At 39.6% G+C, this 14,958-nt stretch overlaps 1 protein-coding gene across 1 annotated transcript in view; it reads right to left on the bottom strand.

Moving 5' to 3' along the window:
- Positions 1-14,958, bottom strand: part of LOC144476586 (CD151 antigen) — a 137,451-nt gene that overhangs the window by 25,833 nt on the left and 96,660 nt on the right. Inside the window, exon 4 of the mRNA XM_078193700.1 lies at positions 2,327-2,507. Within this exon, the coding sequence (XP_078049826.1) occupies positions 2,327-2,507 (181 nt within the window). The remainder of the gene's footprint in view (positions 1-2,326; positions 2,508-14,958) is intronic.

Raw genomic sequence — 14,958 nt, 5'->3', positions numbered from 1 at the left:
GGTTTGGTATAACTAAGTCCTATTACAACGGAAGAAATTGAAGGGAATTACGGTTTCTTTGTATTCCTAATCTTTTACAAATTCACTGAATTATGTCATTGCCAAGGTGTTAAAAACTTGCTTCAAACTCGCCGTTTCATGTCTTTCACCGCCAGCGGGCTCTACAGTTCAGTAAGTTGGAATTCGCTAATAGTTTGGAAGTTTAATTAACAGTTTCAAGGTTTCGAAGCGCGTAGAGATCATTCTCGTAGAACCCTATGACTTAGCCAGGTATTAAGAGAAACTAATCGAACGGTATCTCGTTAAGGCAGAACTTTGATATCTCGGTCAAAGTATGAGGCGAAATGGAGATTACGAGAGCCGGAGAAATGAAAATTAAGTAATTAATCGTTCCTCTGCGGCGTTCGAGGGAGCTCGACTCCCGGACAATCGGCAATTACGGGACGCAAAAAGCTGGCCGACGCTTTGGTTCGCGCATTACGATACTATGTATTGGTTAATTAATCGTTCTGTCGATGATTTAATTGCTTTACGAGGTTCTGGCTCGAGGTGCAGTCAAGAGTGCACACAAACACCAACGTTGTGGCACTATACGGTCATGGTTCGCTATTTTTAGCAATTTTTTTTTATTAAAATAGTAAAACTAGGCTGCTCTTTGTGAATTGTAACAAACATAAGCCGGGTAGAAAGTGATTTCTTTGCTTAACAATTTGTTCTCTGTTTCAAAATTTTAGTTACTTATTTTTATCACAATTGTGTAAAATCTACGGGTATTACTTTATTGATTATTCTACTTTCCCACAAAAAGATTTTCTACAAGTCAATTACAACATTTTGGGAACTCTGAGGCTACGATTACACGAAATCGACAATCTAGGTATCACGAGAATCACATTTTACGATACAAACATACCGCAGAAATTTATTTCGATAAATTCGAAGAAACGAGAAAATTCATCGAGACCGTGTTGTGCCACTGTTAAACATTTTACGAAATATCCCGAAACTTCCCGGGAAATTTGTGCGGTACTACGCTCGATGTTCTAGACTCTTAACTCTAGAGAATTCCTACGAAATACTCAGCAAAGCACAAAGCTTTCTAGACGATCGCGACAGCGGTGCCCTGTCCGGCCGAAAAGGATCAGACAGCGAGCCTAAGGAGGATTTAGGGTCTCGAGAACATTTCTATGACCCTCGAGTCGTTATTAAAGGTTTGCCTCAAGCAACGGCGGGAATTCAGGACGGTCGAAATTATGAAAAACGAGCATCCTCGGAAAGACGGCGTCAATAACAGGGTGCAAGGCTCGAACAAGGTCTCTCTTCTACCGCGCTAATTTTTAATCTCCCAGAGGCAGAAGGCTCAACGAGGCGTCGACGTTTTACGCATAAAATCGCGAAGCATTAAATCGCAATGCATTAAATTGCAATGCATTAACCTGCGATGCATTAAATTGCGATTCATTAAATTACGATTCATTAAATTCCGATGCAGCTGTGCATAGGGCGCTACCGATCGATCCGCGCCCTTTCTCTTCCTCCGATTCTTCGGATGCTTTTGCTTAAGGTGGTTGCATCGTAACGCGGCTGCACCTTGCGCGACCAGTGGTCCGAGGCTTCATTAGCATTTTATGGGTTGTATCATCGCGCGGGTCACGGTGCTTACAACGCCCGCGAAAAGCGAATGCTTGTTACACCGGACTTAAAAATTTCTTAGACGCGCTACACTGAAAAACAAGCTCGCCTGCCGTGACGTCGGAAGATTTTTCTGGTTTATAACTGGAGAATTGCGTGAAACCCGATTAAGTTGGAATTCGATCAAAATCGATCGACTAATTCTGTTCCGGGACTACTTACGGAGAAAACATTTTTAATGTTCTAACTATCTGTAATTAATTGGTTCAGTCATATTATTACTAAATGATTTTTGATTGCTTAGAGAAAATTGGAAACCAAGTCGCCTTTTAAATCTTTGTAAAATAGTATATAGCGGTATAGAATCATGCAACAATAATCAAATCCGAGATCCGACAGAATTCGACAAGAACAAAGGTACGTGGGACAAAAATGTAAAATTCAACAAATTAGAAACTATTTCAATTTCAGGATGTGTTGTACCTTTTCTGTGATATAGACAATTGAGCTTCGCATAAAATCTGATCGATATTCTCTTATTTACTATATACGTATAACTTACAGCATATAATAATTTGACAAGGTCTGATATCGTTATACGTAAGTATTTCGATTTTACTTATTTGTCTCGCGTGGCCGCATTGCACGTGGCGACGATTGGTCTCGCGGGAACAGTAAAGTGGCATCTACTTACGAACAACACCACGTTGTAGATATGAAGGACATATTTAAGGAAGTTGACGGAGCAGCATCCGTCGTCTCTGGTCCTGTGCCTGATTGTGGTACCCGGTATCCTCTCGGCGCTTTTAGCCATGATTGGTTGACTCGTGTCTTCGCGTGTCTCCGTGATCGTGGTCGTCACGTCGTCACCGATTCTGCAAGCGCAAGAACATTTCGCACCGTTAGAACGACGGTTGTTCCCCCTTTCTTGCGACGAGGGTTGGGAAACGAGGAAGAGGAGCGGAAGGAGAAAGAGGTGCTCGCTTCTGTGTCCCGTCGATCAAACCGAGGGATTAAATCGCTCGACGACGGGATTCGATCGGTCGTCAGTTTCGTTGTCGTTGTCGACGGTGCCGCAGCGAAATCACGTTTCGCCGTCGCGCTATCTCCGGCCGATTCGCGTCTCGAATTCCTACCGAGTGTCTTTCGCTCGAATTGCGAGTAAATCTATCTTCGTGATGGTCGTTCGGACTCGTTGGCGATCGGCCAGCGGACACTATGCACTTCCGACGCCCACTCACCGGTCACAGGTAAGAAATTTAGATCGATTTCCACTTTCCACAGCCTGGCCAATTCTTAAACCCCCGACTTTCACCCCCTTTAATCGCCGGCCAACCCTCGAGACAGTTTTAAATTCGTTTCTTTATTTCTTTTAGCTAACCGCTGTCTCTTGCGATTACTTCGCACATCCTTCGCTGCAAATTTTCAAGCAATTCTTACGACCCTTTCAATCGTACCTCAGGAATTTCAGTTATTTCCATCGACGTTCAATTCTAAAACAAGTCTTGCATTCAAATCATTTGATGCAGTTTAGATAGCTATTACACTGTTGCCGATGTTTTAACGAAGACTTAATCGAAACAAAATTGCTTAGATATTACTAAAAATTTGAAAAAGCTATTATGGGTTTACAATTGCTCACACCACTGTATATGTCATTGAAACATTATAGTGGGAAACGAACATTTAAGTATAAGTGGCAACTTCTAAGTACGTGGTTTCATTCGATATTCTGATCATATTCCACTTTCTCGTTACGATATTTTAAATCAACGATTCTGAGCTTCGCGGGAATCTCGCGCTGCTTCGCTGCTTCGTATTTGACTTCGTAAAAGCGTGAAAGGAAATTCCAGGACGATGTAGCAATTAACGGGAGAGAAATTGATCGGCCGGTAACAGAGAGACAAGTTTTACGGCGGCTGCACGGAGCCACGAAATCGAATGAAATCGGATGGTAACGCCGCAGGAAGGGGTCGGCGGGGAGGGAGAGGGGGTGGCTGGAAAGAAGCGGCGATCAAGGAACCGGAAGTAACTTCGTCGCAGTTCAAAGGATAAGCGACACGCGTTGGCACGAGCCCATCGCTAACATCGTTTTACGTTGCCAAGGAATGTCGGGCTTCCTCGGGTCGAACACGCTGCCGCCGTACTCGATCGACCGCTTCTTTTCCCACCGTCCCTTTGCCTTCCCTTCTTGCTTCCCGCTGTCTATAGCGGCAACCCTTTTCACTAAAACCACCGTCCCGTCGGTGTTGCGTGCAAAGACTCGGGAAAACGATTCCGTCTAGCTTCTGCCGTGGATTCTGCCGAGGATTCCGCCTCGGCTCTTCACTTTCTTCCTTTCGCCACGCGATAAACGAGCAAACCTCTACTCTTCGATCAATGACTTTGATAGGGAAGCGAGACTTTTCTCTCGATTCGATTAGCCTTATCATCCTTCTCTTGATCTTTGTTGCTACAAAATCTTCTGCAAACTATTCTACGCGGAACACGACGTTTTTTCAGAGCTACTTGTTTTCAATGTGATAATTATTTGCATACAAGTGAAACTTTTTACTAACTTTTAACCACAATTGCAGGTCTGTGGGATCATTATTAATTACTTATTCATTTGTAATGGTAATTGTAATTGTCAATAAAAATGGTACAAATGGAAAGTTTCTAATATGCTTTTTGTTTCTATTTATACCCTTTAATTATCGATGAGCAAAGTAAGAACAATTGATTTTAATCTTTTGCTTGCCACTCTTATATCAATAATAACGCAATAAACAAAATAGCAAGATTTTCAGATTTTACATCTGATATGTCAATAATAAGATTAACGTACTTTGGCAACTTTAAATGCAGCAAAGACAGACGATAATTACAATCTTCTAATTCCACTTTAACGAGTTAAACTTAATTAAGTATGTTGTACACCTGATGCAGCCAAAGCTCTGTTGCCAGTCTCAGAGAGGCAGCTTTCATGTGATTTCGCTGTTGCAGAATTAACTTTAATCTAACTGTCTCTAATTAATGATTTCCCGAAACCATCTTAGGATCTGGTTGATCTAACTCTTTAATATTTTTTATGGACGATGTCTTGAGAATTATCTCAAGACCGTGTTAACCTAGAAAGAATCGATATTTCGGTTTTGTATTTTTTTATTATTAACGACGTAAAGAAAGATTATTTATTTTGCAGAAGCTTATGATTCTACCCTTTATCAATATCCGTGTAAAACCCCTCGAATCAGAATTTATAATGCTTAAAAAAAATTACAGATCACCGAACAATCAAACGAACAGATTGCCAATTACAAAGCAACACAAAATACGAGTCCGTAAAATACTAGGTTCGTCAGTAAGAGTACCGAACTCTACCGCCACTCGAGTTTTCACTACAAAGACAATAAATCCAGAAGTCCGATCTCTTCGCTAACGAAGAGTCGTCCCCGCCGGGTTCCATTTGAGCGGGTTATTCAAATCGCACGACAAGATCGGGTCTCCAATTCGGCGGTGTAGTTCGTTACACGAAGCGACGAAAATTTCGCGCGGAACAGCGGGGATACGATTCGTTTACTCGGGATAACGACGAGCTGCGAATTAATTAGGAGTCCGCGCGCGGCTGCGGTGGCGAGCACCGGAGCCACGGGAGGGGGGTTGGTTATTTACGTCCGTTAATTGTGTGTCCGCAATTAGAGCGTGCGCGATCGAGAATCCACGAACCGGCGAATAAAGACTTAATTGTGCCGGGAGTCCTCGTTGCGAGCCGGATTTTTGGTCAACCGCGATTCTAAAGGATAAATGCCGGGCTAATGAGAACGAAGCAGGGGGCGGTCCTCTCTCTCTCTCTTCGCCTTGTTCTCTCTCTCTCTCTCTCTCTCTTTTTCTCATTCTCTTCTCTTTTTCTTTCGCTAGCCGAAAGCCGGAGAAAGAAGACGGAGGTGATGGCAACGGTGCCCGAGAAACCTGAGCAGGGAAGATGAAAGAAGAGAAACCGCGAAATTAAATGGGAGTGACCCGTCCTCTTTCGTGTGGGCGAAGCAGTTTCGACTGCGAGCCCCGAGAGCATAATGGAAATTTTTCTCCGCCGCACAGTGGTCTGGGAAACAATAATTTGTAGCAAAGATTCAATTTTTCAACTTTGATATTTGAATTTCATTTTTGGACAGCTCCTTGGAACCCAGAAATCTATTATAGAATATTAATAATCTCATATAAATCTGTGATTAGATACGGTGTTATAAAGGAAAAAGAATATGAAATTAAGATTAGAACTAATTGATTGAATTACTTGTTACAAAATATCAATATGCAAGTTTTTAACATACTTTTATGCGTGCAAATACTCGTATTAAAACTGTCAAAAGCTTACGTATGAAAAATGCTCCTAAACAATTTATGCTTCAACAATGTTTTGTAGAAGGAAATATTTAACGTCGGACTTCCCCTATATGAAAGTTTGGTCGGTTTTTAAAACGGGGACGTAAATTTGTTTCGAGTTTGCATAACCTGCGCAGTGAACGTTCGTATCCAATTTCGAAATGAATCACGATTTGATATAAAAGGTTTCCAATAAAAGTTGACCAGTACTTCCAATTTTTTACATATAAATATAAATTATTCTAAAATTATTAAAATATATATTATTGATAATAATAAATTGAAATTATTCTAGCTGGTGTCGGGACAAATTCAACGACCTTATTGTACTACAACGTAACCACATCTTGATACAACGCTGAGATAATTCAAGCCACAGAAAGCGAATTCGCGAACCGCTATGCGCCGCTTAAATGCACTAGTCGGTTTTATTGCGAGAGAGAAAGAGTGAGTGGGGACACTGAAACGTTTAATAAACGGTAGGTAGACTGTATAACGTTCTGCGGTTATTGGTCTCCGCACGATCATTGGTTACCTCTTTCGAACACACGGGTCGAATAGTTTTCGACGCGAGGTGCATCACGATGCATCGCGGTACATCCGCAAAGATCGGCCCCTGTTTCCCTACGCTTTCGCCTGTTTACGCTGCTGCGCGCCGGCGGTGTGTTAATCAGCACGTTGTTTCCCGACCTTCTTTGCTTTGCAACCCTGCGCAGCGTTGCACGTTCGATGCATTCCTGAACTGCATCTGAGATAGACATTTTTGGGCACGGTCGTCGTGGGATGAAATAGCAAGCTATGGAGACAGGAGGATAGAAGAATATTCTTACACGCTCTCTTTGTTCTGTTGAAATCATCGAAAGAAGAAGTGTAGTTTTATTCAACTATAATTTATTGCAGTTGATTCGGAAAATTTTTATGTTACTTATGATTTTAAATAAACTGCATTAAACTGATTTTAAATAAAATGCATTTGTAATTTTTCTGGGCTTCTACGAGTCAGTTCTGCGATCAAATCTGTGAATAATTTAATAAAGCTTTGATACCCTATAAAATAGGAGAGGTGTTCGAATTATCGTGCCAGTATTACATTTTATTATTATAAATTATCTATTAACGTGTTAGTTTCAGGGAGAGGTGTCAATTTATATATAAAACTGTTCTTTTCCTGTACATTTTTAATCTGGGGTCGCGAAAATTGGGATATTTATTCTATGTCAGGTTAATTGTAATAAAAGAAAATACATCGATTTGTTTACAAAATGCTGACACATTTGTTTATTAAAACTGCAAGTAAAATATCTATGCCCAGAAGAGTATAAACGTATTTTGAAAGAATATTGGAAGAACAGGCCATTTTTTATTTTAAAAGTATGTTATTAACCCGTAGATTTGTGATTTCGGTTATTGATTTGATTACTTTATGTTGTCAGAAAAACGTCAGTGCAATTGATAATGATCGCTTCAGTAAGAAATATTAAGTAATCGATGGAACCAAATTAAATTCATAACACAAGAAATCAACTCTTCGTACTAATCGCTGCTGAAATAGAAACAATACTTTCCAAGCGAAATGATACAAATAAATAGAAAAAGTATCTTGAAATTCTCAGGAACATTTTCAACACTGAACATGAAGAATAGTTTTAAGAAAGAGCATAGGTGTCGGAGAAAACAAAGGATAATGGTACTCGCTTAACGTGGCCTGCTGGTATTAAGCCCGTAATTACGGAATACAAAGTCTGATAACAACGTAATAAAAGCGTGGCGAAGACAGCATTACTATTGTTAAATGATAAAGCGGAGATCAAAGGGACGAAGCAAACCCCAAGGGCAGTTCCTTCTTTACATTCCCCGGTTCAATTACAAGCGGTCCCTTTTCATTATCTTCCTCCGCGTTACACTTTGTACGGTTATTATTATTACTATTATCTCCAAACGCAGTTTTCACCGCCAGATTCTTCCTGTCTTGTCGAATCCAAGGAACGCGAAATAAATCTCGTATCTCGAAAAGCGTATTCGATTCGAGTGCCCGCTTTTGTAATATCCGAAGTTGTAGAGATCAATAAAGTGAAGCAGCGAAGCAGACCTTCGACATTTGTGCCAACTTTCTGATCCACGATTGTTGGATAAGTAATAAATGCCCGATTTGTGGACGTTATAGTCGATTTTACAATGTTACCACGCCAATGATCGTTGTCTTCCTTCGAGCGTTCTTATGGGACGATAAAATTTCATTTTCGCGGGATGGAGATACTCGAATATGCGCTATGATTTGCGAATACTGCTATTTTGTGATTGGGAACTGCGTACAAAATTGCGCTATTACTGCCAGAAGCAGTGCTTAGAGCTGAAAATTAAAAGTACGGCTAGCTTTCGCTTTGATATGCCTTCTTTGAGAGACGAGACGACACTATCAGGAAATTACGTATAATTGTAAACTAACAGGATTCAGGAACCGTTTCTGTGAATTTTACAGTTTCAGAATTTTTCAAGTAAGGTACAGAACTAAAGATTCTATAACTTCGCTCTCTGCATCGATACTTTGACTCAACATTACTACCCTCTCATACGTTTTTCAAAAACACGTAAAAGATGTTATACTTTTACAGTCTCACTTTTTCGCTTGAAAAAAGTAAAATTGTAGATTACGCCAAAAAAGACAAGATATTGATCATGTCCTGCGGCAGTGTCCCATTTATGACATACAAAGCTTGAAATCTATTGAACGATTGCAATGGCAAAAGACTTGCGTAATTTGATACAAAGCTCACTACTGAGGTTTGTCGGATTCTATATCCTCTCCTGAAGTAGTGTAGACGAAAAATACAATATCTCAGCAATAATTATAGTTGTGCCTTAACAGTACATATTAACGCGTTAAGCGTCAACTTGTTTCGTTTTCCTTTCTGTTTCGCCCGCGTTATAAAATTCTGTGAATCTTTTTGGCAATCAGTATTATTTACTATTTCTTGCTGGAAATATGGTACAGAGAAAAGGGTACGACTGATTCCCATCGACCCACCCATGCTAACGCCCTCGCAGAAGTAGGCTAAATGTGTTTGCCTTATTGACAGAAATGATCCCTTTCTATCAGCCGCTATTTCCAAGTAACAAGGGGCTCGAATCTGGCCGATTGTAAACTAACAACGCCTTCTGGCTAGCGTCAGACTTTTGATTGGTGACTAAGTTACACGCTGAACAAGAGGCGTGATTAGGCAGAGCGGGCGACCTCGCGTCGATTAGTTTATTGGTCTTCTTATTTACCAATAGGAGTAGGTTTCGAAAGGTTATAGACAAATAGGCTGCGATTGTATAAATCAGGCGGAGCGAGCGGGATACTCTGTGGATACCATCTTTCTAGCAAGGGATAGTAGCTACATTCTTTTACGATGTTCAAATTATTTAAAATCTATTTATATACTACTGTGATCAAAAAGTAAAGTGAAATTGTCATTTAAAACTCCCGGGCATTAGGAAGGCAGGTAAATTCTTTTTCCTAGGTTGGTAGGACTGTCTATAACATTTGCCAAGCGTCTGTTTGTCAAAAGGTTTAATTATCTCCGAGTTACACGTGTTTTTGTAAACAACCAAAAATCATCACGATAATGCACCATGTCATACTGCATTGGTTCTTCGCGACCTTTTTGCCAAAAACTCGACTCATATCGTTCCGCAACCATCGTATTCGCCTGATATGGCTCCGGGCGACTTCTGGCTATTCAGCAAACTCAAAAGGCCAATGCGGGGACGCCGTTTTGACACGATCGAGAAGAAAAAAACCGAATAGAAGAAGGTCTTGAAGGCTATACCGGAAAAAGACTATTCCGACTGTTTCGAGGACTGGAAAAAGCGTTGGCAAAAGTGCGTTTTATCGGACGGGGATTACTTTGAAGGGGATGAAATTCATTTGTAAGAATAAATAAAGAATTTACAATTTATAAACAAATTCACCTTACTTTTTGTTCACAGTAGTACATAGAACGATATAACTTTTTACACGGCAATTTTCATGTTAAGCAAACGATTTAACCGGATAATAAACGTAGCAAATAAGTGCGCGCTAAAAGAAGGAGGAGTTGATGAAGCGTGAATGTGGTATCAAATGGTGCTTTTTCAGATGGTGGTATTCGTATAAACAAAGCGTGGATGTTGTTTACGACGTGGAAGATGGCGACGTTGCCCGCAAGGTGGAAATTCCTCGAGGACACGGTTCTCGCGCGGTTACACCGGGAACGTTTGGCAAGAAAGAAAGGACGGGTAGTGGTAAAGTTAGCCGCAAGTACCGTCCATTACACGGGTGTCCCGGTAGGAGAATGCAGATATGGATCACGGAACGGCGCGGTAAACAACGACGAAAAACTGGAATAGATCAAGGGGAGAGGCAAGAGACGTCCAAGAGGGAAATCTCGAGCCCGTGAAAACTTACTGCTTCCGGTTCGCGTCAAGGATGCGCCGGGGGGCGTGTGTCTTGCTCGAGCAGCTAGCTTCTGGAGATATTAAAATCTATGGCACTTTGGTACTAGAAAAATCCGGGGTTTCCTACGAACTTCTGCCCGATAAATACTCGCCCATTTGCATCCCAAAAGGCTAAAGTGTTTCCGAATACGTCTGCCATTCTGCTTGCGGGTTTATGTCAACTTCTGATGAAATTGAGATCTTCGTGCATACACTCCAGGATGAAACTTAAGAAACTTTACGTATTGTTCACATTCGATTAAATCTTGATATTTAGTGCATTTGAAAAATAGTGTAATAAAAAAATAGTGCAATAAAAAAAAATGGAATATAAAATAAAAATAAATAATTTAAAGGAATAATATTAATATCTCCGTTGACACAACACAAATATTGATCTTACGTTAAGATGGTTTTGCTAAACCTAAGAACACGCATCCGTATAACATATTTCTTGACTTTTTCGGTAATTGTATTTTAGAGAATTTATTTAGTCTATTTTATACATTAGTTTTTATTGCCGCTTTCAATATTTATTTTGAGCAATGTAGGAAAGCTGTTTGGTTTCATTGACATTTAATTTTGATCTACAATATTCGCTACCATTTCCGGTAAGGACAAAATAAGCTGAACTTAAAAGATATAAATCAAGAGAGAGAGAGAGAGAGAGAGAGAGAGAGAGAGAGAGAGAGAGAGAGCTGAGAGTGTCCGCTTCTGAATCGTATATCAAGAAAATGGAAATCTCCGTGCGAAATAAAATTTCCTTCGTACAATCTACCGGCTCTCGAGATAACTCTTTGTTGATTCTATCAATAATTTTAGCAAAACACAAAAAATTAAGAAATTTCGGTTGAAGAAAGAATAATCAAATTACAGAATTGCAAAAGAATATTCGTGGTACAATTTTCCTTCACGGAGACAGATTATTAATGGTTTCTTCTCTAGCAAATAACAATGATCCTGCAATAATGCATCGCACAGCGTCCGCAATCCTAGGCGATCAACGATCGATGGAGCTGATTAGATAATCCATAAGAGAAATCCGCAGAGGAGGAGCAGAGATTCAATTTTGAAATGGAAACGATTGATTCGTGGCTCGTGACAGCTTTCAGTGCGAGTCAAAGGTTTCGACAGACCCGTCAAAATGGATTTCCTAACCGGCTACACGTGTTCCTAGCCTCTAGCGGTACGGTAACGGACGTGAAAATAATCAACGCCGGTGACAGCGGGTAAAAATTCATCGGCCACGCGCCGCTTCGCCCAATACGGCTCTCCCGACGACCCACGTGCCACGAGCTTAAGGTACGTCGCACGCCCACGACGACCCACGTTCGCGATGACGCATCGATATGCATCTTGAATCTGTTTTTACAGACAGCACCGAAGGTATAAACCTGCGGTCTATCAATGGGCCTGTCGTCCAATCGTAAACGCGACCAATAAAACAATCCGAGCATTCGTAATTGTCCTTCGCACAATTTAATCGGATACATTCGTTCGTTCGCTATTGTCTGGCACAAGAAGCTCGCATCGAAGCCATTTTTTTTCGTCTCTCAGCTATAAACGACGAGTATACTCGCCGTGAAGAAATGTCACTGTTTGTAATAAGTAGACTGCGGATTTTATATATTTGTTATAAAAACAAATCGGTGAAATTTCAAGCAATGGAAATATTCAAAGAATCTAAGGACATGTGTGTAGCATTTACATCTCATTAAAATTATTATAGAAACAAAAAATGTTATTTAATTCATCTCTGTTGTAACTGACGAAGATAAGTTTTATTTTGCATAAAAATCCGCAGTGTAGTAACAATGCATACATTAGTCATGGAGAAGTGGAAATTTTTTGTACGAACGAGTACCCTAGCCATGAAAATAATTCAAGTACAATGTAGCTCTCTTAAAAAGCGGTAAATTAAATTTTCATTGAACATTTTACTACGTCATGTTTTAGATAACCAAGGGTGTTAAAAATGCCATAAGAATTTACAGCAACGAATAATTTTATACACTCAGAAAATCTGGTTTATTTAATCAATGTTCAAAGAACGTACTCTGAAATTTACGCAAAGAAGTTTGATTGTACAGATTGAGCTACATTTCTGGCATAAAAAATTTGTAAATTATTCGAGCAACGCGAGTAGTTTAGATTCAAAGTTTTTCAAGTGAAGAACAGCGTTTGCATTTCACATGGGAATCGCGCTGTCAGCTAGAGGAGTGCAACGTCCTCTTTCCTCAAAATTAAAATATGAACTTCCATAGCTGAAGAACTTTCAACACACTCCGCGGAACCCACAATCATTATCCAACTCCATAATGAAGCAATCTCTCGCTTTTAAATTTAACATATTTTGTCTTCAGAGGTGCGCGTCGTAACACGGAAATTTATTAAGCATTATGCACAGCTGGAAAACAAGGTCCAATTAAGAGTTCCATTTTCAATATAAAATTTGCCTTAACTAAATCTGTTGTATACCAAATAGTAGATATAGAGCCGTAAAACAATAATTTTTGAGTGCTGAATTTTATATGTATTGTACCGAATGTTTGTAAAATGAACTAGAGATATTTTATTCTACTGCAGATAAACACTTCAATTAGAGTTTCCAGAATTAATATAAAAGCTTCAATTAAATCTGTGATACACCATATACTAAATATGAAGCTGTGATAATAAAATTAATGTTGGCTCTTGAATTCCACCTGTTTTGTCTACAGTGTGAGATTTTTGAATGCACACGGAACAATCCCTAATTGAAGCGTTCTATTTCAAGTATTAAGTTCTATTGCGCCGCTGATTCTGAGGATTTAATTTTTCCGGTACGTGTTGGATCGAACGTGGCCCGCTCGATCGAAGAACGAGAAAGGGGAGGGTTCACGAACCGAGCTCCACATATTTTTTGGCCAGCGCAGCCATAACTTGGGAAGGCTCGCGTTAATCGCGAGCCCTGACACGCGCACGAAGGCCCTCCTATCGAAAACCATGTCTCATAATATATCAGCGTCGACATCGGGGCTGTCGTTCGATCCCTTCCCATCAATTTGCAGCGGTGCCATGTTCCCAGCATAGACATATCCTCATTTATCCCAATGTCCTACACGTCCACAGCCAATTTGCTAATCGAGCCAATCATCCAATCGCATTAACCTTGCCGGCCACTCAGAGACCCCGGTCTCCTTTTATTAGCCGGTTCCTGCGACAGGTTGCGGATTCGCGAAACACCGTTTCAAGGTGCTAAACACCATGCGCGACAATCTTGCGGACCTACGGTTGCCACGGATCGTCCACCGAAATGTGAAACGAGACATTCGTTTCGCACGTTTTCATTTAAAAAAAACCGAATCGGAAGATTCAACACGTGTCTCCATTGTTCGTAGTATATTGTTACAATGAATGGGTTCTATAATGTTAGAAATATAGAATAGAATGAATAATAAAGGATAAATGTGTGCGAGAAAGTTTCAAAATGGGAGCATTAATATAATTTTAGTGGATAGTGTGCCTATTCAAGATAGGAATTTATAATTGAATGATTGTAAAATTACGCTCGAAAGCCAAGAATCAAAATACACTTTGTGACTCTGTTTGGATTTCTCTCCAGGAAAATTGAAATAAGAATTAATAATAATAACGATGATAGAATATACAGCAAAGAATAGAACGAGAAAAATAGAAATCTGAATTTCTAATTGAATTATTGAAAAATCTCACTATTATGTTTTTTTTTATTACGTTATTTTGTATTTTATAAGCTAATTTATTAAAAGATCTATGAAATCTGAGATTATTATTAGACATTAATTTACTACATTCCAGAAGAGTGCTATATGTTCAGAAGTATATATTAAAATAAGTGGTAAAGGATGAACCAATAAAATAGAATTAGAAACAGTAAAGCTTGTACGAGGGTAGATTTAAATGGTTAAATAATTGATAAAATGCCAGTGGTTGATACGTCTGTCCATGACTCGCCAATTCAACTTGTTATGGACATATATAGCTAAAAGCCAGTAATGTGCAATCAAATTCTTGTCAAATTCCACTGCTGTCATGTATGGATATAGATAGAAGTAGAAACAGTCGCTGATGGATAGACACGTGAGCTAAATTGCGCCGATGAAACGGACGTTAGCCGAAGCGCCAAACTAAATATAATCGAAAAAGAAGCATTATTCGGAATTGCTATTCCATTTTTCTATTTCTGCCGCTTCTTCTATCGTCAAATTACGTTTCTATTCCTGTACAGGGTGTTTCAGAAATTCTTCTATGAAAAATAAGATTGCTTCGCAACTTCCTATTTATAAAAATCGTTATTTTGTTGCATTTTATTTAGAAAAGCTCTAGGATCACTGTTCAATATTTAAGAAGAAAAATATTCAACGGGTTCTCATAAATAATCCTTCGAATTTATTAATAAATATCACTGATACCGAGACCATTTAAAAAGAAATTTTTCAAACATTCTTATAAAGTGTAATTGACCGCATAAGTATCGAAAAC

Source organism: Augochlora pura, chromosome 10, assembly GCF_028453695.1.
Source record: "Augochlora pura isolate Apur16 chromosome 10, APUR_v2.2.1, whole genome shotgun sequence".
NCBI lineage: Eukaryota > Metazoa > Arthropoda > Insecta > Hymenoptera > Halictidae > Augochlora > Augochlora pura.
This window is presented reverse-complemented; position numbering and strand designations above follow the sequence as displayed.